This window comes from Kwoniella botswanensis, chromosome 1 (genome assembly GCF_036426115.1).
Source record: "Kwoniella botswanensis chromosome 1, complete sequence".
In the NCBI taxonomy this organism is placed as follows: domain Eukaryota; kingdom Fungi; phylum Basidiomycota; class Tremellomycetes; order Tremellales; family Cryptococcaceae; genus Kwoniella; species Kwoniella botswanensis.
Window position 1 is genome coordinate 6,916,572 of NC_088599.1, and position 22,765 is coordinate 6,939,336.

At 45.8% G+C, this 22,765-nt stretch overlaps 10 protein-coding genes across 10 annotated transcripts; 4 read left to right on the top strand and 6 right to left on the bottom strand.

Moving 5' to 3' along the window:
- Positions 1-472: 472 nt before the first annotated feature.
- Positions 473-1,500, bottom strand: L199_002611 (uncharacterized protein; the record flags this gene model as incomplete). Its single annotated transcript, XM_064888351.1, has 3 exons — positions 473-517; positions 595-745; positions 818-1,500. 3 exons carry the CDS (start codon positions 1,498-1,500, stop codon positions 473-475), a joined length of 879 nt encoding a protein of 292 aa, XP_064744423.1.
- Positions 1,501-2,160: 660 nt separating this feature from the next.
- L199_002612 (uncharacterized protein) lies at positions 2,161-4,294 on the top strand (the record flags this gene model as incomplete). Its single annotated transcript, XM_064888352.1, has 4 exons — positions 2,161-2,195; positions 2,258-2,362; positions 2,431-2,599; positions 2,690-4,294. 4 exons carry the CDS (start codon positions 2,161-2,163, stop codon positions 4,292-4,294), a joined length of 1,914 nt encoding a protein of 637 aa, XP_064744424.1.
- A 233-nt stretch (positions 4,295-4,527) lies between these two features.
- Positions 4,528-5,230, bottom strand: L199_002613 (uncharacterized protein; the record flags this gene model as incomplete). The annotated part of the gene is made up of 5 exons (XM_064888353.1): positions 4,528-4,596; positions 4,661-4,727; positions 4,783-4,836; positions 4,909-4,976; positions 5,054-5,230. The coding sequence occupies 5 exons, from the start codon at positions 5,228-5,230 to the stop codon at positions 4,528-4,530; spliced, it is 435 nt and encodes a 144-aa protein (XP_064744425.1).
- A 733-nt stretch (positions 5,231-5,963) lies between these two features.
- L199_002614 (uncharacterized protein) lies at positions 5,964-6,578 on the top strand (the record flags this gene model as incomplete). Its single annotated transcript, XM_064888354.1, has 2 exons — positions 5,964-6,320; positions 6,384-6,578. 2 exons carry the CDS (start codon positions 5,964-5,966, stop codon positions 6,576-6,578), a joined length of 552 nt encoding a protein of 183 aa, XP_064744426.1.
- Positions 6,579-7,092: 514 nt separating this feature from the next.
- Positions 7,093-7,695, top strand: L199_002615 (uncharacterized protein; the record flags this gene model as incomplete). The annotated part of the gene is made up of 3 exons (XM_064888355.1): positions 7,093-7,245; positions 7,335-7,458; positions 7,544-7,695. 3 exons carry the CDS (start codon positions 7,093-7,095, stop codon positions 7,693-7,695), a joined length of 429 nt encoding a protein of 142 aa, XP_064744427.1.
- A 372-nt stretch (positions 7,696-8,067) lies between these two features.
- L199_002616 (uncharacterized protein) lies at positions 8,068-8,409 on the bottom strand (the record flags this gene model as incomplete). Its single annotated transcript, XM_064888356.1, has 1 exon — positions 8,068-8,409. The coding sequence occupies one exon, from the start codon at positions 8,407-8,409 to the stop codon at positions 8,068-8,070; it is 342 nt and encodes a 113-aa protein (XP_064744428.1).
- A 1,380-nt stretch (positions 8,410-9,789) lies between these two features.
- On the top strand, positions 9,790-12,526 carry L199_002617 (uncharacterized protein; the record flags this gene model as incomplete). Its single annotated transcript, XM_064888357.1, has 11 exons — positions 9,790-9,883; positions 9,952-10,124; positions 10,182-10,265; positions 10,318-10,610; positions 10,701-11,004; positions 11,066-11,184; positions 11,242-11,271; positions 11,339-11,646; positions 11,737-11,919; positions 11,989-12,356; positions 12,449-12,526. The coding sequence occupies 11 exons, from the start codon at positions 9,790-9,792 to the stop codon at positions 12,524-12,526; spliced, it is 2,034 nt and encodes a 677-aa protein (XP_064744429.1).
- Positions 12,527-12,808: 282 nt separating this feature from the next.
- L199_002618 (uncharacterized protein) lies at positions 12,809-14,989 on the bottom strand (the record flags this gene model as incomplete). The annotated part of the gene is made up of 12 exons (XM_064888358.1): positions 12,809-12,889; positions 12,966-13,063; positions 13,139-13,226; positions 13,305-13,326; positions 13,402-13,575; positions 13,663-13,765; positions 13,829-13,951; positions 14,038-14,277; positions 14,341-14,379; positions 14,470-14,585; positions 14,653-14,856; positions 14,913-14,989. 12 exons carry the CDS (start codon positions 14,987-14,989, stop codon positions 12,809-12,811), a joined length of 1,365 nt encoding a protein of 454 aa, XP_064744430.1.
- Positions 14,990-15,822: 833 nt separating this feature from the next.
- Positions 15,823-16,272, bottom strand: L199_002619 (uncharacterized protein; the record flags this gene model as incomplete). The annotated part of the gene is made up of 1 exon (XM_064888359.1): positions 15,823-16,272. The coding sequence occupies one exon, from the start codon at positions 16,270-16,272 to the stop codon at positions 15,823-15,825; it is 450 nt and encodes a 149-aa protein (XP_064744431.1).
- Positions 16,273-16,706: 434 nt separating this feature from the next.
- L199_002620 (uncharacterized protein) lies at positions 16,707-22,124 on the bottom strand (the record flags this gene model as incomplete). Its single annotated transcript, XM_064888360.1, has 13 exons — positions 16,707-17,786; positions 17,843-18,106; positions 18,167-18,436; positions 18,512-18,666; positions 18,733-18,939; positions 19,007-19,139; positions 19,196-19,419; positions 19,476-19,568; positions 19,628-19,756; positions 19,811-19,984; positions 20,055-20,126; positions 20,176-20,317; positions 20,388-22,124. 13 exons carry the CDS (start codon positions 22,122-22,124, stop codon positions 16,707-16,709), a joined length of 4,680 nt encoding a protein of 1,559 aa, XP_064744432.1.
- Between the last annotated feature and the right edge of the window lie 641 nt (positions 22,125-22,765).

Sequence of the window (22,765 nt, forward strand, 5' to 3'; positions counted from 1 at the left end):
ACCTTCTGGGAAATGATCACAAATTACATTATCGTTTTCCACAATCTCTTTTTATATCCTCGTTGAGCAGCCGAAAGCAGGATGGGCTAAAATGCAAAATTAGAGAAGTAAAGAAAAATAGCCCCCATGTACATCACTATCGGCTCACCTCAGATCCAGTCGGAACCGAACAACTCTCCAAAAGCATCGACCTCAAAGATGTTCATTCATTATCGACGCGGGACAGACACATCCAGATAATCAGGTACATACAAGACACCTCTCTTGGCCAAAATTGGGTGTAATCCTTTGACCTATGCGTAGGGCAGAACAGGCTCTCAGAGCATTGGATGGTTTACCTCCCCGAGAGTTATTATCGATCCGCAACCAACTGGGAAGGTGTGGTCATCAGATACAGGATCATACATAGACAGCTAGTTATGAACAACAAGTGGGATAAGAACAGAGCTTGAGGAAGTCCTGCGAAGATATATCATTTCAAACGGAAATCACGTTCACTATTGTGCTCGGACCACAACTGAGTTGAAGAATTTCTTGATCAGATTCTCGTTCTTCATGATGTGACACAGAGATATACAGTAAAATGGAGCTCACTTTAGCAGCTGATACAATGATAAGAGGTAATTTGTCCAACCCTTCTTCTGATATCACCAATTTATCTCGAGCAAGAACGTTGAAATGCAATTTCGCAATTTTGCGTCTAGTCTCAAGATCAACTAGAATTGATAATCCGGTCGTTTCGGCCCTGTTCAACTGCTATCTTAGCAAAGCAAAGCATCATCCAGAGAAAGAGAAAGGTCGAAGCCAGGATACATACCATTGGTAGATTGCTCCATCAAGATGTAGCTTCTGACTCACCGAACCTTTATCTCCCTCTTCTAACCATGCATTCCCTTCCTCTCCCATTATCCCGATCCACGTACCTCTGAAAGAAGTTTCCAAATTAGCTACGTTCTCTCCCCTATCGTTTTTGCAGGTTAAGACCACCTCCTTCTCAGTCTTCTTGCTGCATGCGATTCCGTAACCCGTAATTGGTGATTCCTCCATGCTGTTCGAAAGTACATGAGAGGGTGTTTGGGGAGAGGAGATGACAGGTTCGAAGCGGATCACTGAATGAGAGCCATAGTCGAACAGACAAATTTCGTATGACCTCGTAGTGGAGGCAGAACTGAAAGTTGACGTGGTTGATGGTGAAATTGGAAGGATATTTCGATGGAACAGTCGGCGTAGAGGTGATTTCTGAGGGGATGAGCCTCTTCTAGAAAGTTTAGATGGATGAGGAAGAGAACTTGGCTTGGAGTTGGGATGGGTTTTACGATGACTTTGTTCGGTAGTATAGGCAGTATCGCTTGCCCTTCGACCTGTGTGCCATATAGTCTTTGGAGGGGATAACGCGTGGTGAGTCGAAGGTAAATGAGTGTTCGACGAGGAGTCATCATGGAACTGATTGATTGGAGGGGGTAGATGATATGAAGGTATGTTAGTGGGAGCTGAAGACATCTTTGCCGATTCGCGAGGCAGGATGAACGAGAAAGGTTGCAACAAATGAGGTCAGTATATATGTATTTGGGTAAAGTGTCTATCTCATCAGCTACAGAGTCTTCATTACAGCAACGGCATAACTTGGAGCTACACTTAGTACCTTTGAAGTGATTGAGCTAAATGCGATGCATGGTTGATTAAAAGACATTCAATCAGAGCAATGTGTGCAGAGGGACCCTTGAGAGGTGTAAGGACATCCTTTGTGTGTATGTGTGAGTGGACAGACCAGTATTGACATCGACTTAGATTAGTGCTCTTCATCAGTATGCTCCAAGGCTGCGGTGATGAATGGGAGTACCTTTGTTGAAGGAATGGATGTATGTATGCTGGGGTGCGAAGAAAGGGGGTTTTGATTTTAGAATACAAGTGTTGATTCCCTCGCTGCGAGTACACGGAGTATACCTCGATCTCCGTCACACAACATACTTGAGCCTGTAAACATAAGTTAGCACCTTCGGCTCGAAAAGTTGAACTAAAACCAACATAGACCAACAGCCAGCCTGCCAGTTCTTGTCGCGAGAAACATCATACATCCACTGCATACAGGCGGCGAACCATCGCAGTCGACACCTCACCCTATCAATCTCAAGAAGCCGCTCCCCTGTCAGTTGGTTCACAATGTCAGCTCCGGTCTGTCGTGAATTCATGAACGGGTATGTCCAGTCCTAGGAATACAAACATTTACATTCTGCTAACCTCCCCCGTCACATGATAGCTATTGCCGATTTGGGACTGCATGTAAATTCTACCATCCTCCACGAGGACAGGGAGGCGTACAGCCAAGAGGTGTATCGAATGGAAGTTCAAAATACCAATTCAAGTGAGTTTCTATCATTCCAGCCGACCCAACTATTATCGACTAATTCGGATGTGATGCAATGATCGTAGTGAAGATACTATACGGCAGGACCTCACCATAGAAAAGCCCATCTACTTCGTATCCAACTATGCAGCTGCGAAATATGAGCCCAACCTATTTTTTGGATATGACATTTCGCCGGAGGAATTGAGGTGGAAGAGCGTGATAGCATTAAGGGAAGGAAAAGTACAGGATTATGTGAGTGACCGTAACTACACTGCCCTTTCCAATACAGCTTGGCTTGCTTGATGTGGTCAAGAGTCTGACTAGAATCAACAAATGTAATAGGTGAACGAAGAGAATACCCTAATGAACCAAGCAAATTCCACAATAACACAAGCAGTCGCCAATCTATCCGCTACCAACAAAGTCGCCGAACAACTACACAACGCCAGATTTACAGGGAACTCTGCGCCTGGTGATCCTCGACCCAAAGATTTCTCCGAAGCTGCTGCTTTGGGCACTCCCTCTTCGAACTCAGCTCCGAATACCTCAGGATTCGGTAGCAGCGGTGGAACTGGTGGAGCTTTTGGCGGAGGGAATAAACCAAGTGCGTTTGGTGGACAGAGTAGTACGAGTGGAGGAGGAGCATTTGGGCAAAGTGCTTTTGGACAGTCAAATAAACCTTCGGCATTTGGATCGAGCTCTTTCGGATCATCTTCTACACCCTCTGCATTCGGTGGAAACAAACCCTCTACTGGGGCTTTTGGCTCGACAACAGCACCAACTGGTGGAAGTGCATTTGGATCATCTGGATTTGGAGCCATACCTGCTGGGGCTGGATCTGCATTTGGATCATCAGCATTTGGCTCGTCATCTTCTTCCGGCTCTGCTTTCGGTTCCACGTCCAATACGACTCCAGCAGGTGGATCGGCATTCGGTCAATCTGGTTTCGGTGCTAAACCTGCTGGATCAGCTTTTGGCAGTGCTGCCACCTCCACACCTTCAGCTTTCGGTTCTACAACCTCACCATCACCTTCGGCATTCGGTAAAATGTCAACTCCAACGTCAGGCTTCGGTACCTCCGCTTTTGGTGCCAAACCTCCAGGTACATCTTCAGCGTTTGGAGCTCCCTCTGCACCATCTGCATTTGGTTCGACATCAACACCGTCTGCTCCGTCGGCTTTCGGCAGCTCGGGATTCGGAAATACCTCTTCTCCATCTGCCACTGCGCCATCGACAGGATCAGCTTTTGGTCAATCAGGTTTCGGTTCATCTGCATTTGGTCAATCGGCCAAACCCAGTGCATTCGGCAGTGCATCACAGACGACTTCGGCATTTGGAAATAGCTCTTTTGGTCAACCTGCTACGTCAACCCCGGCCTCTGGTGGTGGTGGATTCGGCGCATTCTCAAACAGTAACAACGCTACTTCTCCTGCTGCTCCAGCCTCAACATCAGCTAATCCATTCGGTAATCCATCTACTACACCTTCCAATCCTTTCGCTCAATCTCAACCCGCTCCTACTCCTACTCCTGCCGCCCCGACCAATCCTTTCGGTGCAAAATCCTCAAGTACCTCAGCATTTGGTAACGCCAGTGCTTTCGGACAATCCTCTGCTCCTTCAGCGTTCGGCACTACTTCTGCGTTTGGTACTACATCTGCTTTTGGTACTTCTTCAGCATTTGGGTCTACAGCCACTCAGCAGCAGCAGCAGCAGCAGCAGCAGAACACTGGATTTGGCGGTGGTGCTTTCGGTGGTGGTTTACAACCTGAGGGTGACGTACCGCCCGGTTGGTCATATGATGATCCATGGAGTTATTTGCTTCCGAGTGAAAATGGAAATGAGAAAGGTGAGAAATTGGAGGAAGATGCGATTAGGGCATTTAAGGATGGTGGATTTGAGTTAAGTGCAATACCGTTATTGCCTCCGCCAGTAGAGTTGAGGGCGTGAGCGTGAGTAAGACAAATCATTTCGATGCATCATACAGAGTGGACTCGAATTGCGATGTCACACGATAACCCTTGAAGATCACATACGGTACTTTACATGTTGTAAGAGTATACACCAGAAACATCAAAATAATGTATCGAGTAGAGTAAAAACCATCATGCATATATCTCAACAAATCTTGTCAGCTATGATTACAAATTTCATCCGGAGTAGTTACTGATCGACTTTCGAACCTATTGAATGGAGCACATCGATTCTGAAGCGATCGGAACAGTGGGTTTGATAGTTTGCTCAGGTAAGATCTACAACATAAAACTGAGCATGAGTGATGTCTGGTGAGAAGGTGATTGATACAGTATCACTCACGTTGACCATCCTGGCATGCATGGGAACCATCACTCCACCTGGGAACGAAGTGCCTTCCGGGAAGTACCTACAAAATTGTCAGATCAAACAATGCTGACTGCAAGTAAGTGGTGCTGACTTACCCTCCATATTGAAGTACAGTCATCTCAGGCATTTGGGCACCAAGAGGTAAAATACTGTGAAGTCAGGTAAGACGTCACTCGAATCGTCTCGGTGTTTAGGGATGCAATTGGATTGGATTGACTTACCTTCCTGCAGGAACGTAAAAACCATCTGCAGGTACGAACATTACATTTTGCAAACATGCATCTTCATCCTATACATCGTATCCCGGTGACATCGTTGTCAGCTTTGTCTTCGTTTCCTGCTTCACAGAGAAAGTTAACCGCTTACAAATTCGACATTAGCCCATGAAGGTCTCCATTCACCTTCTCTGAACTGCTCTCTTCCCAGATGGTCCGAATCTACCAGTTGTTCGATTGTGGATGGATCAGCTTTTGATAAGTAGGCTTTACGTTTGGCTTTGAGGTCTTCTTCTTGATGCTTAGATTTGGATTTCGATGATGACATTGTGGCACGATATTATCAATCGTGGCTCTCTGTTGACAAGGACATTGTAAATCTTTCAATCCGTGGAACCACCACGGTACAGTCATATATCTCTTCCTCCTATACTCCTGTAGCGAGGACCTGACATTATGTATGTACACCATTGTCCATCGGATTCATCGGGTTTCCCCTCCCTCTCCAGCCCACACAGTCCTCTTGGCCTACCACCGTCGAGGATGACTTCCTTTCATTTGTTTCTGACTTTTATACCGATAGAGCGCCAAAATCACGTCAGTCAGACTGTGAATGTTAACCGGAATCACGATGATTCACTTTGTTTCAAGGGATGATCTCCGCGGAAAGGATGTCTCAAATGCGTGGGAGATGACAGCTTCGGCCGATGCGAGGGTACAAAGGAGTTTGAGGAGATCAGATCATGCATGGAATGATGTTAAGCTCCTAATGACTTTTATAGATGTTGACCAGCTACTATAGCTCGAATATACTGCAGGTCGTGGCGGGATCGTTGTGCTGAAGGTCGTGATGCATTTCCGTTTGAGCAAATCCTGCAGATAAATACTAGCTTTCCTTTCATACAATGGCGAAGGCGAAAGTACCATCCCTTGTGGTATCTGTATACACGTTGCCACTTGAGATAGACTGTTCATTTCCAGGTTGTATAGCTACTTCATGAACAAAAATCGGTGGAATTGTTTTATCTATCGATATAGTGAAATCCTCAAGAAGTATAAGAATGACGTCTACTCACCATCATCATCATGAAGATCTGCATAGTAAACACGATACCAACCTGGTCCCCTCTAAAGCTACTAACCAGCACTCTCAGGTGTCCGCCAACCACCCTGACTCTGAAAAGGTCAGTCAATCTCGCCATCATGATCACTCACACCCCCACAGACACAAACACCGCCAACATGAAGGTACCTCATACGAACATACCTGGTCCATTCAAATAACTGAAGAAGAACTAGGATATCTGAAGTTCTTCCAACAGATGATACCTCATATTTTCTCCAGTCCATATCATTACGAGTTAGCTATAGCCCCGGCATTGGGGTATCAGAGAGCTAAGGAACTGTCTTATGCGATGGTGAGTTGTCCCACAGATCGATACAGGTGTAAAAGTCGCGCTGAAGACGGAATGATAATGTAGGTTACACCCATCACCCATGATACCTTCTCATACGTCTCCCCAGATGGCAAGAAACATATCGGTCAAGTTGATAGAGAGCATCCTCATACGATTATCATGGAGATGCATCTCTCACCTTTATACGGAGGTAGTGGAGGGATTATGAGGAAGGAGTTTGTAGAGCAGGAATTGCCACCTAATGGGGATATACCATAATCGTGCCGCCAATGATTGGTAATTGATTGGTCCGTTGTATTCTTCATGTATCGAGGTTCGTATTCAATGATGTAAACTTCTCTCATCAGAACGAACTCCAATGAACACCACTCCGATCGATTACTCGACGATCTATTTGGTTGTTTGGTTCCGAGGAATGCGAGGGGTGATTCGATCCGATCTGACGTCATCTAATGAAAGTCCCACCATGCTCGGTATCTGATAATCAGTCCACGCTAGTACGAGAACTCAATAGCACACTTCGGTTGTTCCACAAACCCATAAGATCGAGATAGATGGCTCTGATCGGATATACATCAATGAAGTACGTTTCTTTAGTCCCCTTTCCAACGAATACATCAAATCAAACCAATACTGACTGTACACTCAATATAGTATGTCCATATCTGTTCTCTCATCAACCCTCAGACGAACATTGACAAGTTCTCGCATTATTTCTCCTCTTGCTCGATCTCTTAATACTTCATCTACGATCAGATCAAACACCAACAAGATGTCACCACCCGAACACAAGATGGCTTATTTCCCTCGAATCACCAGCTCCCTCCCTTCTGAGCATAGTGAATTCAGGAACGTCCTCTGGACTGGAGAGAGCAGTCAATTGGTCATTATGACTATTCCCGTCGGAGGGGAGATCGGTGAAGAGGTCAGTGGAAACCAGCATTGCTCTTTATCCTGTGTCGATTTAGCCCTGTAGGGTGTCGGATATAGCTGATCATCTTTCGTCATCTTTAGGTCCACCACGTTGACCAACATCTCGTTTTCACTTCGGGCACTTGCAAAGCTGTAATTGCAGGTGAAGAGAAGGAAGTGAAAGCTGGTGATTTGGTTATTGTACCTCAAGGAACCAAGCATAACTGTGGGTAAAGCCAACTGTTCGATACCTGACCCAGCATGGTATCACTCTCGCCTCAACACTGACTATTGTACTCTCATGATCGCAGTTATCAACTCCGGTCCCTCCCCTCTGTCACTCTTCACGGTCTACGCTCCAGCTGAACATGCCGAGGGAGCATCGCACAAGACCAAGGAAGAAGGTGATAAGCTCGAAGATGAAGGAAAAGATGAAGCTCCCGAATGGGCTCATAAGGGTTGATCAATTGAAGAAAAGGAACGTACAAACGATTCAACGGAGAAGGTCAGAAGTGGAATACTGAATTGATAGGAACCTCGAAATAAAGGAATCGAGAAGTATAGATGCATGGTATGAGTTCTTCTGTGTAGAGACGACTAAGAGATGAAAGCGGGCACATGGGCGTGATTGGGTACTGCTGACTGGTCGCATCGAGGCGAAGGATATAGTCGAATGGAGGCGTAATGGTCGCTGTTCAAGAGTGAGGATTGAGTGGAACAACAACTGTGATTCTGAGGTTTGATCAGCTTGAATACCGCATATCTTCCTAAACACGGATGAAGGGTACAGTCTCGCTATATAAGGAACTGATACGAGATACTCACGTGAACGACGTTAGGCGAAGATCCCATTCCAAATACCCAAACCCAACAGCACCAGTACCATAACCTTTCCTACTCGCTCTCTAGCCGATCTCTTCACCATTCTGTCGGAGCTAGATTGTACCCCAAATCCACCAAGACACCATCCTCTGTCTCCTTCTTTACAGACAGTCCCATTATCCTGTCTATACGCTCGGTCGTTGACCAATCCATCCATATCACACCAGATATTGTTATCTTCGTTGACGATTGTACTGTTCTGGACGGCGCAGATGAACTGCGCGCACGTGAGGGATCCGAAGCAGCATCGACTGTCTGTGATGGTATTGCTGGGAGTGTTGGGGACGAAACACATTTCGGAGTGGGTTGTATCGTGAGTAGACAGAATTTATTTGGTGAGGTTGAAAGGATTAGAAAGAAAAAAAAAGCAGGAAGCGTGTTGTATGGTTGATTGGGAAGGTCACTTGTGTTCGTTGTCCTGTCGTGTCACATATCACTCAACGACCACCATCAAAAAAAGGACGAGGGGTCCTTTGAACTAAGCTGCTCGGGCCACCTCATTCATCTAAGCAAATAGGTATGCATCATGAGCAGGGACATGAGGGATTCGTATCTACATAAGATCTTGTCAAGGCAAAGTAACAGGAAAGCGCCAAATGTCCATGGTCACTGATTATACATCGACCTCGACTGTAGACAATCCAGGGTAGGTAGGTACATCCATCATCAGCTACAATATCGTGGAAAGCGAATCTTGGAATGTATGAACTTACACACGTCCGTACACCTAGTAAAATCCCCAGTTCCAGACCCCTAAAAGCATCATCACCATCATCCACCCCATCCATATACCTCCATAAACCGACTTGTCAGAGGCATTGATGTATTTGGGTGAAAGTTTGGAGTACGAGCATCCGATGGTAGTCTCACATGTATCGTTGGGATGATCGAAGGCGCTCCATAACCACTCAGCTTGCGTTGCATTGAGATCACAGTACATATTCCCATCCTGAATTATGATTGTACGATTCTGAGAGCCACATGCGAGCTCGGCACATTGTTGGGTATCGAAGCAGCACCCGTCGAGAGGGGAGTCGGTATCTGGGGAAGGTGTGAAGCACATCGTTCATGAATGGGTATTATGCCTCTTGACTTCTTCTTGCTAGAGCAATGATCGTATATGCTTGAAAATAGGACGTGTGAGGTTGTCAGGCGGAGCGTATATAGTCATACACTTAAACCTTGAGATGCACCCTATATCTACCCACTGTCGCTCGAGCATAAGCACACGAATATAAACAGTCAATTCAGATGTGCATTGAAAAGGTGAGGAACCACTGGTCACAGATTAGATAGAACAGGAACAGAGCCTAAAGAGCGGAACACTAATGGATGGTCCGCACCACGTTACATACGAACGTCTCGATTGTCTGCAACGTCGGATGGAGTATGTTCAGCCATTGGAGGACAAGCTACAACAACAATAGATTTCGATCATCCCAGTAAGCATATCGAGGCCAAAGAGATCCTATTGAACACAAAATGCTTACGTTATCATTTGATCTCGGTCTAACCCGGTAATTCTGCTTTCACACCGCGGGCAACTCATCTCACAGGTCCACCCCATCTCTCAACTTGATTTTCACTCCTTCATATGGATTTTATGAGGGTGTCTGGTCTGACCAGAGCCCGAACACATCTGCACTCATCGGACCAAGCTACTAGAGGCAATACGATGCCCCGCATCCCCACCGAAAAAATAAGTAAAATTCCAACAGCAAATGAACCTAGGAAGATCGGGTCCAAGAAAGTCAGACCATGTGACAATTGTATGTAAATGTACCGCAGAAAGAAGAACAGTACTGATGGGATTTGACCGTTGTCGCATGAACGATAGGCAGACGACAGAAGCACTCTTGTCATATCACGATCCCAGGAAAGCCATGTACGGACTGTGCAGCCCGTAACAAGGAATGTACGTTTATTGCTCCACCTTTGAAAAGACATGGTAAAACGCCGCCTAGAAATACACCATCGAGTATTGCTGGCCCATCTTCAAGACCTATAGAAGTACGTGTATTCTACATGCCACATACGCCAATCGCTAACAGCGAATGTACTCTACAGAGTGAACGTAGGACACATACAATGTCTGCACTGATACGTAGTAGTAGATTACCCAATATGGAAGAAGAGGATGAACCTGATGGTGTAAGCTTTCTTTCCAAATTGTCATCGCCAAGCTGACAATGGTGTTATATAGTCGGATGATGCATATTATGATTCTCTCGATATGGAGTATGACGATTGTGAAGAATCGCATTACCTCGGGCCTTCCGCCATCGCTGCAAGCTCCCTCGCAGCGTCTTTATCCAGTGGAGGAGGAGGACCAGGTCAGAGGTTCAGACAGGTCTCTGATGGACCTGTCCCTGCTCTATTCGTCAGGAATCCAGCATTGTTATATGGTAGATTGGGTCCGCCGGAGGGTACACAACCTTTATTGCAGGAATGTGTGGAATTGGTAGGACAGGAAAAGGCTCAGGAATTGACCCAGCTGTGAGTGTTATATGCAATCTATCATTCGTCAAATATGCATTGAGTGCACAGACTGAAATTGGATGGCTCACTCGTTCACGATGTCATCAGTTTCAAAGAGACCACTCTATTAGCTTTTCCAGTAGCCAACCGAATGCGACTCGAAGCTGTGATAAGACGAGAACCGGGCAGTGGGACTTATTCGCCTACTTTCCTGGCAGCACTCATGTCCCACGCCATATACACCTATCGACCGATGGAGCGGGCAGTCGCTACGATAATGTGGAAAAAGGTGCTAGCAGCGTTAGAAGATGAGTATCGTTTGCCCCGTTTGGTAACACTGCAAACCACCATGATGATTCTGTTGTGTAACCCTCATGAGAATCATGCGCAGAATAGTATGGCTTTAGGTAGAGTGAGTACTATGTTTCAAGCCGACAACGGAGTACTAACTGAGAGGATGGCCGGTCGCACAGGCTGTAGGATGCGCTTATGTTCTTGGGCTACATGTGGAATGCATCAAGTGGAAATTACCGAGATGGGAGAGGAGTTTGCGAAGGAGACTATGGTGGTCTTTGATCATAATGGATACTTGGTAGGTCGCGTAATCTCACGTGGATCTGATTTTTGCTGATTTCAGATGACTGGCCAGGCGGTCATATATTCAAGGTAGACCACCCTAGTACGTACAACAATTTCATTCCGATCTGACCGATGAGACTCGTACTGACGTACGAATCGCACCACAGTATCCATCCAACAGACCATAATGTCTCTCTACCGAAGATGTGGGATGCGGACTGGGGCAACGACACCTCCGACGAGCCTCGTCAATCGATGCTATCGTTTATCGGCATGGCAAAGCTGACGGTCATCCTCGAGCGGATTACCAGTAACTTCCATACCCTCCAAGCTGCCGTATCCCCTCCAAGGGATCCTTATCGAAGTGTCTTACTGGAAAGTATAGCCAATGATCTTGACGCGTTTCAAGATTGGCTGGATCCGCAGTTGGACTTACCGATCAAACCCAAACTAACCTCAAGGGCTCCTGGAGTTAGTGAGTGAAGTAATCTCAGGATGCTCCCCATCTCAAAGGTAATGCGATGTCCATTGATCAATGCTAATCGTTAGATGGTGATACTGTTAGGGTCCATGCAAGTTGCCCATCTGGGTTTAAAGGTCGCCCTGATCCGGTTGACTTTAGGTGAACCGGGCGAGACTTCCCATGATCTCGAGGGCACTCTCAAAGCGGCTCTCAAGATTGGTAAAGAGTTGGTGGATTTTCTGGAATGTTTAGATCCAGTCGACTATCAAACTTTCTGGTTTCCTTGTGAGTTCTGTCCTCATCCTGCAAATCACCATCGAACGATACTTACCGTAGTATTGATCTTGTTTGCAGATTCGGCTTTCAACATCCTAAATGGTGCCGCCCTCCTACTCCGTATCGCAGTAAAGGCCAATACCCTCTATCCAATGATCAACCTCGAGTCGGGCGATGTTCTAATTCGTCTTGTAACTGTGATCAAAGCGGGTTATATCAGTTCTTGGACTACTGCGATTACCGCCAAGACCCATTTGGAGCTCTTGCTGAAATCATTAGAATCTGATTTACCCCTCGCTCAGAGTTTGCTAAGTATATTGGCTGATCCGCCCAAAGTCATCAATGCGCTCAGCCAAGATCAATTGTTGGATCCTTCCATGACGGGTGTGATAGGAACAGGAACAGGCTCGAACCCGGAATGGAGTTTGGATATCAATAATCTGTTTGTAAGTCACCTTCACTTTATATCCAGAGGCTCAAATGTGTCGGATGAACCGAAAGAGTGATGTGAAGCCAGGCTGACATCCTTTTCATATAGGCTCCGATGACGGACGTGGATCAACAGCTGTGGAGTAGTCTAGGTTGGTTATGGGATACTCAGTCAATGCAATCTTGACATTAATGGGAGGTAGACCCCGAACGGATATGAAACGGAGGAAAGGATATATATTTGGAGGGAAACATCGTGTTGCAATTGCTTAGTGTTAGGTTGTATACTTATGGTGTTGTTTGGAATAATATGCATTTCATTGTATGTTGTAATGTACAAACACCCTGCCTCCTGTCTACTCTTATCGCACCAGCAACACTTACAATCACCCATCTACTCAAACTGAAAATTTCCAAAACCCAAAACATCATCATCACATGAATCCAAAACCCATCCCTTTCCGGATACCTAAAGACCTTTGATGTGTGACATGGAAGTTCTACCTTCCTTGATGACAGCCAACAAGTTATCTTCAGGTCGATCAAGGACCTACATTGCAATCATTCATTCATCAGTATGTCTCATTCACTCGATACATGAGGTGACAATCTGATCGGAAACTCACAGTGATATCTTCCAATGGGTTGGATCGAAGCACGATTATATCACCATATGCACCTGGGGCGATCACACCGAGTTTACCTTCGTGTTTAAGTAACTTGGCTTCATGTAGCAAGCGAGACGATGAACTTGATCAGCTGATGTCTGAGGACGATATCTACAAGCTGATTGACTAACCGGCATTGGTAGTTGCCTGTTTCAAAATAGTCGGCGAATCGAGTACTTGAGATCGCACGGTGAATTCCTCAGTTTGAAGAGCGTGCATCTATAAGTGAAAATTGATGATCAGTAAATACTTTGCGTCTCTAGTTGGAACAGCGGCTGGAATATATTTGTCACTCACCGATACTAGAAGATCAGTACCGCTGATACACATCATACAAAATCAGCATATGCCTTGGATCAAATTATCGGTGGAAGAGAGAGGGTTTTTGACTTACTAGCAAACGGTCACTCCAGCTTTCTCAGCGATTTTCAGAGCTTCCAAACCTTTATTCATAACTTCTAAATTCTTGGGTCTACCTACTTCAGATAAAAAATCTTCGAATGGTTTTCGAGCCATTATTCCATAACATGCTAGAGTCGGAATCAGGAAAATACCTTTTTCTGCCATCCTGCGTTGATTGAGACGAAGTGGATGGATTAGTCAGGAAGATCGAGAAGGAATCGCATGATAGATATGATAAGCCGACTTGACTTACATATTGGCTGTAGGTTCATCGATGAAGTTACCATGTTCAATAGCTTTGACACCGTTCTCTACCGCATGTCTGATAGCTCCTGGTGTATATGCGTGTGCAGTACCTATAAATGATAATAGATATGTCAGTCAAAACCTTGATGGTCGACACGACAGGGTTAACTCACTTATCTTATTACCCATTCGATCACAAGTTTTGGTAATAGCCTGAACCTCCTCTTCTGTGAATTGGATCATATCAATTGGATCGGCTTCACTCGACACCCCACCACCCATCATGATTTTGATGACTATTTTACGACCAGTCGTCAGCTATTCAGCTAAAGTACAACCCCTATGTGATATGTAGGGTAGGACAGTCGAGGTGACAACTCACAATCGGCTCCAGCTTTCAACTCTTCCCTTACAGCCTTCAACACCTGGGGTACACCATCACAAACTCTACCGAGCGATTCAGAATGACCTCCGCAGCATCCAGTCTGGTTTCCACCCGATACAGCAGATTGGAAATCTGCGTGTCCACCCGTTTGAGATAGGGCTTTACCACATTGGAACAACCTTGGTCCCTCTAACAGACCTTCTTCAAGGGCATTGGCGATGATCTTAGTCGCTCCGCCTTAACACACCAATATATGGTTGTCAGTCACAAGCAACGACAAGGAGAGCGGATGGGACTTACCGGTATCTCTGACGGTGGTGAATCCTCTAGCAAGCATTTCTATGAGATCATGAACGAATCCATTCAGCTCGATTGTCCGAATGTCCGATCAGACTTCGATAGCCGAGTGGTAAACAGTTGAGGACTTACCCTTGAGTACAAATGTCGATCTCAGACTAGTCAGCTGATCAGGTAATTTGACCAACTCCAACATCGTCTTCACACCGGGCGTAGCAGTGATATGAACATGACAATCGATCAAACCGCTGAATTCCACCTTCACTTTGTTAGCTTTGTTCGTATTCTTGAAATGGGGCAAAGTGTGTTACTCACGGACAAACATATGCACCTTGTACATCTACACCCTCGTCCTGCTCTTTAGTATCTTCGACCGATACGATCTTCCCCTCTGCTATCGTAATGGATTTCAAACCATCCAGTAGTTTCCCCGAAGCGGGATCGACGACTTTACAGTTCTTGAGGACTCTTTGAGGGGTGTGGGCGGATAACCATGGTTTGATTGCTAGTTTGGGAAGGCTACAACAGTATATCGTGTCAGGATTAGTTGACCGAGATGTGTTGGACCCACTCACTATTCTTCTCTTACTACCGGTGGATTGGGGAAAGGCCAATCTTTGGTAGCATTACCGTTCACTTGATGAGCTGACATGTTGACAAGGATGATACACTTGATTCACGACTGGAATGTAACACTGGAGTGCAAATACTTGGATAAGAACGCATATACTACATGATGGTGGTCATATGCTCGTATCTGCTATATATATATATATAAACATAAATTCACAACAGATGCATGATACTCGTCATGCCCGCGGGCATATCCGATATCTGGAGCGCAACAACTGGAATCCGAAAGTCCGGTAAGATAGCCCTCGGCATAGTGATGAAATACCCTGAATGGACTGGATTCCCCTCGATAACAGCTGGGAAGATATGCATATGATCGAAGGAAAGCAGGCATCGAACAAGATACAGCAACACATTTACTGTTGATTGCAAGTATGTCATACAAGACAAGTGACAGCTATAAAAGATAATATGGTAAGAATAAGTCAACCATTGTGATTAACAGAACTGATCAGGTCCGCGAGATACTGACTGCTAATGATCGAAAACAAAGATACAATTGGAACTATCAAATACACGTCTGCTCACGACTCAAAACGATCTTCGCATCTAGGAGGGTTTTGGGTGGTCCTGGAAGTTGAGAGATATCAGGATATCATTACTGATGAGGTGGTTGAGGAGGTTTGATCATCTCGAATGCTGGATAGGGTCGATTGCGTGTATTGCTCCGGATGAGATTGGTGAGGAGAAGCAGCTGCGGAGATATGACGAAAAGCCATAGAGCGATTAGTAGAATAGTTGAAGTGAGGCAGAATATCATCTTCATTGAACAGATAAGGACCAAAATATGCCTCAATTCTGATTAACCAAATACTCTCTTTACCTCTTCTTGATATTACTCACCTTGCAATTTTACAGATCTCCCCAACCCATTCCATCAACGACCAATTTCACTCCCACACCCATCATCCAAGCCATACCCAAAAGGCACAACCTGCTTTTCCACCCATGTTCTTCCCCATATTCCCACTCAATTCCACATCGCAGTCGCGACGTTGCCGAAGAATTCTTATAGAAGGTAGTCATATTCCCTGGACATACCTCCTCTCCAGCTTCTCTTTTCGCTTCGTCAAACCGTTCATCCGCAAGCGTCCCGTTAGGAACATAACAGAATTGTCTCTCCGCATAATGACCATCATGATCTAAGGTGATGTTCCTACGGGCGATACCGGCATGCCAATAATCGCAAATGTAAGTCGCGCATGTCATATTGACGAAACATACTTGATCGACTTGGTCGTCTGGTGGGATGAAGGGTTCGCAGGTGTTGGATGGAGGTGCATCACGGAATATACCGCCCATTGTGGGTGAAAAGTTGAGTTTCGAGTTGAGTTATCTCGTAGTATAGAGTATAGTATAGATGATACGTCGGGAATGTATTATGGTTGGGAGTCTCTCTCTCTGATCAACTTGACGATACTTGTAGGATGTATGTTATCATAAGTACAGATCAAAGTAATCAAACATGCACTTGTCGATCATCTTCCTTGTGCAGCTTATATACGCAATTACAGGTACCCACGACGATCATCTACCCAACAAGGTTTACATCTCCAGCCGCATGACCGAGAGAGATAGTCGCACTCTGTACATTCTTATCGATATGAGACGATGTGGCATGTTACTTGCATGGAACAGATATTCATACTAATCTTATACAATGTATAAATGTATAATCCAAAAAATCAAAGACATTTCTTCCTGAATTGCCCAAATATACTCCGCACTGACAGAACTCACACTCTCCCGCTGTCCTTCCATCTCTCTACCTCTTGACCCCACTCTACCACCCTCTCTCTCATCTTCTCTACCATACCCGTCCTATCCCACTCGCCCCTTCCTCTCCAGATGATATCAAACAAGCTTGCTCGAAGTTGTTCCAACTGATCGACATTGAACGTGCTGGTAATTAGGTCCAAATCCAATTTAAGGGACCGGATAGATTCGTCAGATAAGATGAATGGCGGATGAGCCACTGAAGGTGGAGGTACACTTGGTACTACATCGCTCGATGAGGAATCTCCATTCGAGTTGCCATTCACAGTCAGACCTGTAGCGGAGCTATCATCGTGTGAAGCTTGAGGTTGAGGTTGATTCCCATTCTCCACCTCCACCTCCATCCCATCTTCTCTCACTCTCTTTTCCCTACCCTGACTCTCATCTTGATCGTGATCATCCTCTCTGATCCTCTTTAAACTCGACCCTTCCCCTTCCATTTCTCCATGGACCTGCTCCTGCTGCTGTTCATCCCCATCATTAGCAATGACCTCTTTGTCTACTCCCTTCGCTTGCTCTTTCTGCCTCTTCCTTTCAGCTTTCTTAGCGATCATCCTCTCCTTGTACCGCTCAAATTCAGGCAACCATTTCTGATCAAAGCCCTGAACATGATATCGAGCACTACTGGCCATCTCCTGGATCCTACCCATTCGGTCAGGCTCAGCAACCTTCTCAGCATTCTCTTCAATCTTGGCTATGTCACTTAAGAAATCCGAAGGTGTGTAATACTTGTGTTTGAGCAATTTATATTGCAAAGTGTCGACATCGATAGGATGTGCTTGCCATACGGGTTCCACAGGAACAGTCGGTTGTTCTAGAGGGGCGGCCTCTAGAGGAGCGTCGGCAGCTGGGAGTGGGTCAATGACTATGTCCACAGGAGGAATAACCGGATCGATCGCCATAGCCACGTCTCCATCGGTGGTAGGTATCACAGCGGCAACATCAGATTCAGCAACTTCGGATACTGGCGCAGGCGCAGGCGCAGCAGCCTTGGCAGCAGCTTGCTCCGCCAAATAGTTCGAGTAGGCAATAGCGTCGTCCTGTAGAGTGTGGTGAAAATCAGTATGCCATTCTTTACATCACTTGCACAACTCACCTTAATGGTCGCAGCTGGCTTTCTATACCTCTTCACGAAATCTCTCACGAGATGAACGAACGATTGGAAGATCATATCTCTAGCAGCTTGATCCTTCTCATCTTCTCTTAGCAATTCCGCAGCAGTAGGTTGACGAGGTGGAAGAGGGGCTGCTAAGGGCAATACCTCGAAAACTCGTTTCTTTCGTGGCATACCATCAGGGAATTCGGTCGGTGGACGATGAAGAGCAGCCATGAGGTCGGCGAAGTAGGCTGTTCTTTCAGACTGGGCGAAGATCAAAAGAACATCAATGATATTGTTCATGTGAAGAATCTTGTCACTCACCTTAGTAGGCATCTCCAGCCCTATCCTGTTCTCAGGCCCAAAGCCGAACAACCCTCTAACATCAATCGGGAGCTGGTCGATAGTCGCATCCGATACACCCAACAATAAAATCGGGTCAGAGGGCGAAATACCATCTAGTAGCGTTTTGATGGTAGCTCGAGCAGTATCGGATATAGTAGTCTCCCAAGCTGATAGAGAAGGTACAAAAATGATGGAAGGTTGATGTCGTTTAGCTTCGATTATCAATTGCACGACAGCTGCTTCGATTGACTGGGCGAACGATATCAGATGATGTAGTTATGTTATTGAAGTGAATGAGGTCATGCAAGTGAGGCGTGTACTTACTCTAGTCGAGTCACCTAACAGAGTGCCCAGATCGAAACTCTGCACATGGAACCCTTCGAGATGATGTAAAATCGCAGGACCAAGGTATGTCTGACCCATACCAGCTTCACCATGAACGAGTATTCTAGGTCGGAATGTGCGTAGCTTGTCCAATGCTGCCAAAGAAACAATATCAGCTTTACAACCTTTAGAAAAAAGCATGAGACGATCAGCTAACTCACACTGCAACATCATATGTTTCTCAAAACTATCACCTTCTTCCTCTTCATACTCAGCTTCCTCCAGAGCAGTCGCGTTCTTCCTAGGTGGAAGTACATGATCTATAGCTTTTCTAATTCGTTCTAGTGGAGCTGAGAGAAGGGGTACGAGGTGAGAGGGGAGTTGAACCGCCGCTGAGGATGTGGATCGAGCAGATGAAGGAACGATTTCTGCAAGATATGTTCGTCATTGGTCAGTTTATACTTTGTTGTAACACAGTCCACACATCCCGCTTACTTTTGATAGACATCATGAAATCCTTCGCAGACACATTTATCGATTTGGTTTCCAGCTGTAACCTGTCCGCGGTCTTGTATATCTGAGGATATCGTCTCTGAATAGCGTTCAGTGCAGTTTCCGTACATAATGCCTATGAAAGTCCAATTCAGCAAACGATTTTTATATGGAACAATTTCAGCTACTCACACGTAGATCCGCACCACCATACCCTTTAGTCAATTGTGCCAATTTCTCCAAGAATTCATCTGATAATTGTGGATCCCACTTCTTAGTGTTGATCTGGATGATCTTCTTTCTAGCTGCTTTGTTGGGCAAGGGGAAGTAGAACTCTCGATCGAATCTACCGGGTCGACGAAGTGCAGGATCGACCGCATCGGGTCTGTTTGTTGCTCCTATTACAATCACTTGGCCTATGATATGGTGTATGTCAACTGCCTGTCCCGCTATCAAAAGAATTGCAGCTCACCTCGACCGTCCATACCGTCCATCAAGGCTAAAAGAGTGGATACCAAAGAAGCGTGGATCTGATCTTGTTTACTACTCCTGACAGGAGCAATACCTGGAAGATGCTGTCAGCTGCTTTGATCTTTCTCACCATGAGGGTATAGTTCAGCTCACCATCGATCTCATCAAAAAAGATGATACTAGGCTGACACGCTCTAGCCTCTTCGAACAACATCCTCAACTGTCTTTCGGCTTCACCGACCCATTTTGATAGTACATCTGCACCTTTACGCATGAAAAAGGCTAAACGAATTCAATAAATCAGCTTCTCCTCTGGAATAGGGTGAGCTGACTGACCAATCTTGGTATTCCCAGTACTACAGGATGCTGCTAAAGCTCTCGCGAGGAGCGTTTTACCTGTACCTGGTGGACCGTGGAATAATACACCTCGAGGAGGAGTGATTCCGAATTGTTGGAATAGCTCAGGATAAAGTAGAGGAAGAGCAACCATTTCTTTCAGTTGATCGATATCTGAATTGAAAAGATTAGCACGACCAACCGTATAAAACTCTTGTCTATCATACTGGATATATCGACTCACGGTCATCTAATCCTCCAACATTGTCAAAGGTAACATTCATATCAACACCCAGGGGATCGGCATCAGCCATATCTGTTTGCACTGTCAGTTTTCCCTCCACTTGGGATACAGACCGACTCACTTGATTTAGGATTGATTCTTCCATAATTCGGTACATCCGAAGGTCCTACAGCGTTTGTTCGCTGGACAGGTCCAGCAGTAGATATAGATGGTCCAACACCAGCACCCGCGCCAGCACTTTTCAGTGGAGAGGCAAAATCATCCTATTTTCCAGTGACACTTATAAGCTACGAGCTATCCTAGAAGAATTATCCACGGAAGAAGCGAACTTACCGAATCACTGGTATCTGGATCGCCCATCGCCTGAGCGAGATCTTTCCCTTTCACACTCCATGGCAATCCCTTATTTCCTCCACTCGCACCAAACCTCACACCAGTGCTCAGTCCACCTACACCTGCAGGACGTCCGTTCGGTCTAGCAGCGGCAGCCATAGCTTCAGCCATACTAATCTCTTTACTCAAATCATCTAATGTCGGTATATGATAATTCGGTTTCGACGTTCTAGTTCTCAGATTCCTTCTTCCTCCCCCTCCTCCATATTCATCATCCGAATCTGGGTCCGCACGCTTATTGGTAGACCGTGTACTTCGTCTAGTCGGCATGGACCTTGTGGTTCTTCTTGTAGATTTAGGTTTTCTTTTCCTAGGTGAATCTTGAGATGATCTCGAAATCAAATCATCATCTTCCTCCTCTTCATCTTCGTAATTACCTAAGGCATCGCTCGAAGCATGTTCATCCGATACACTCCCATCATCTGTAGGCTCGAACTCCTCCGCATCGGCTGAAGAATGTCTAACACGACTGGACTGTCGAGTATTCCGCTTGGCAGGTTTAGAGGTCCCGTTGGTATATGATGGACCGGCCGTAGGGGGTTCAACGGCATTGATTGAACCTAGGGAAGTTCTCGTCGATCTAGGTGGGAAGGCATTTCTAGGAGGTGGTTTGGGGACATAATCCTCTTCATCTTCATCATCCGGATCCATAACCATCTTTCTAGCTCTCCCACTTGTTCTTCTAGAAGTGGGATCGATCTCGGGGGGACTGGAAGGCATCAACTTGTTTTCGAAATCATCATCATCCCCATATCTTTCTGGTGCTTTTGTTGTCCTACCTGATCTAGTAGGTTTGAGCGATACGATCGGTATTGGATTTACCGGTACCTCGTCATCCTCTTCTTCGCCTTCTGCATCTTCTTCGCCTTGACCATCTTCCTCAAAATCATCATCATCTTCTCTATAACTGACTATCTGAGCTTGAGCTCTCTGGGAGGCTCCTCTTCTCGGTCTACCGGTATACATCGTCTCTTCTTGTCCTACCATGTCCACTTGTGGTGCGACTGCTCTTGAGCCTACTTTGAGGATGATCTTCCGTGGAGAACTAGACACAGGTGCGGAAGATATGTTTGAAGGTGGAATGGTGAATGATTGCGGTGATGGGTTGAAAGCGTGGGATGATTGCGAAGGCGGGGGCTGAGACCAGACGAGAGATGGGTCTACGCCGCCGGCTGGAGGGGTGAATGGTGGTCGAGGGTATACAGGCTGGGGCGAGAGATAGGATCGAGATGGGATGGGTGCTGGTGCGGGCGAATTTGAAGTGATGGGGCTTACGGAAAGATGAGGCGAAGGTTGGTAGTAAGGAGAATTTTGGTACAGCTGAGGCTGGGGCTGAGGAGAGACCGAATAGATACGTTGCTGTGCGTGAGCTTGTGTGTACGGTTGATGGGGCTGAGGGTATGCAGTGGTATAATCAGGTTGTGGTTGTTGGTTGGTATAATTGTAATTCACGGTAGGTGGTTGTGGTTGATGCGTGAAGTAATGTTGATCACCTCCACCGTTCAGGTTTTGTATGTTTCCTCCTTGTTGATTTTGATAACCGTACGCGTAGTTCGGGGCGAGATTAGGACTGGGATGGGATTGTGGAGGTTGACCAGGTCGAAGATGACCTGCTTGTGGTGAGGTATAGTAAGGCGCTGACGAGACTGACTGATTGTTTGGGAAAGAGGAGGACATCGAATTCCGCTTTTGAGCGGACGGTCATGAGGTGATCAAAGACAGTACTGGTAAGGGTATAGGCTAAGAGCAGGAAGATATCTATGGGTCGATTCAAGGTGATTCGATGATGAAGGGTGGTGTTCAATGAGCGAGAGTGAGAGAAATCCAATCCAAACTGTTGATTTGACATGGATGTGCATCCTCATTCAGGGTCAAGGGAAACCCAAAGACGCGTAGATATTCTTAATTGTGTTGCCCCTTTACATCGGACATGATGATGCAGACCCCGGTTATCATCTGGGGGTGATGACGCACTACCACCCATACTACCTTACTCACCCTACGCAGTGATATAATTAATTAATCAACCCATTCGATCGAAAACGGTAAGATTAAATACAGAAATGGAAAACCCAACGTTGATACTAGGTTGATAGCACCCAAGACTACATTACATTACTTGTAAACAAATCGGTTCGATATCGATACATACCATTACACCGACCAAAGTACCACCACAAAGGAAGATATCACCGCTTTAGACTGGATAGCTTATTCGACTGTTCCATACATCTCTACAGATAAGTCCGGTTCCCAACATGTTTCTCTATAACGTCCATACACCTCAAAAGACATTCGCATTGACCCAAAAAGGTGAG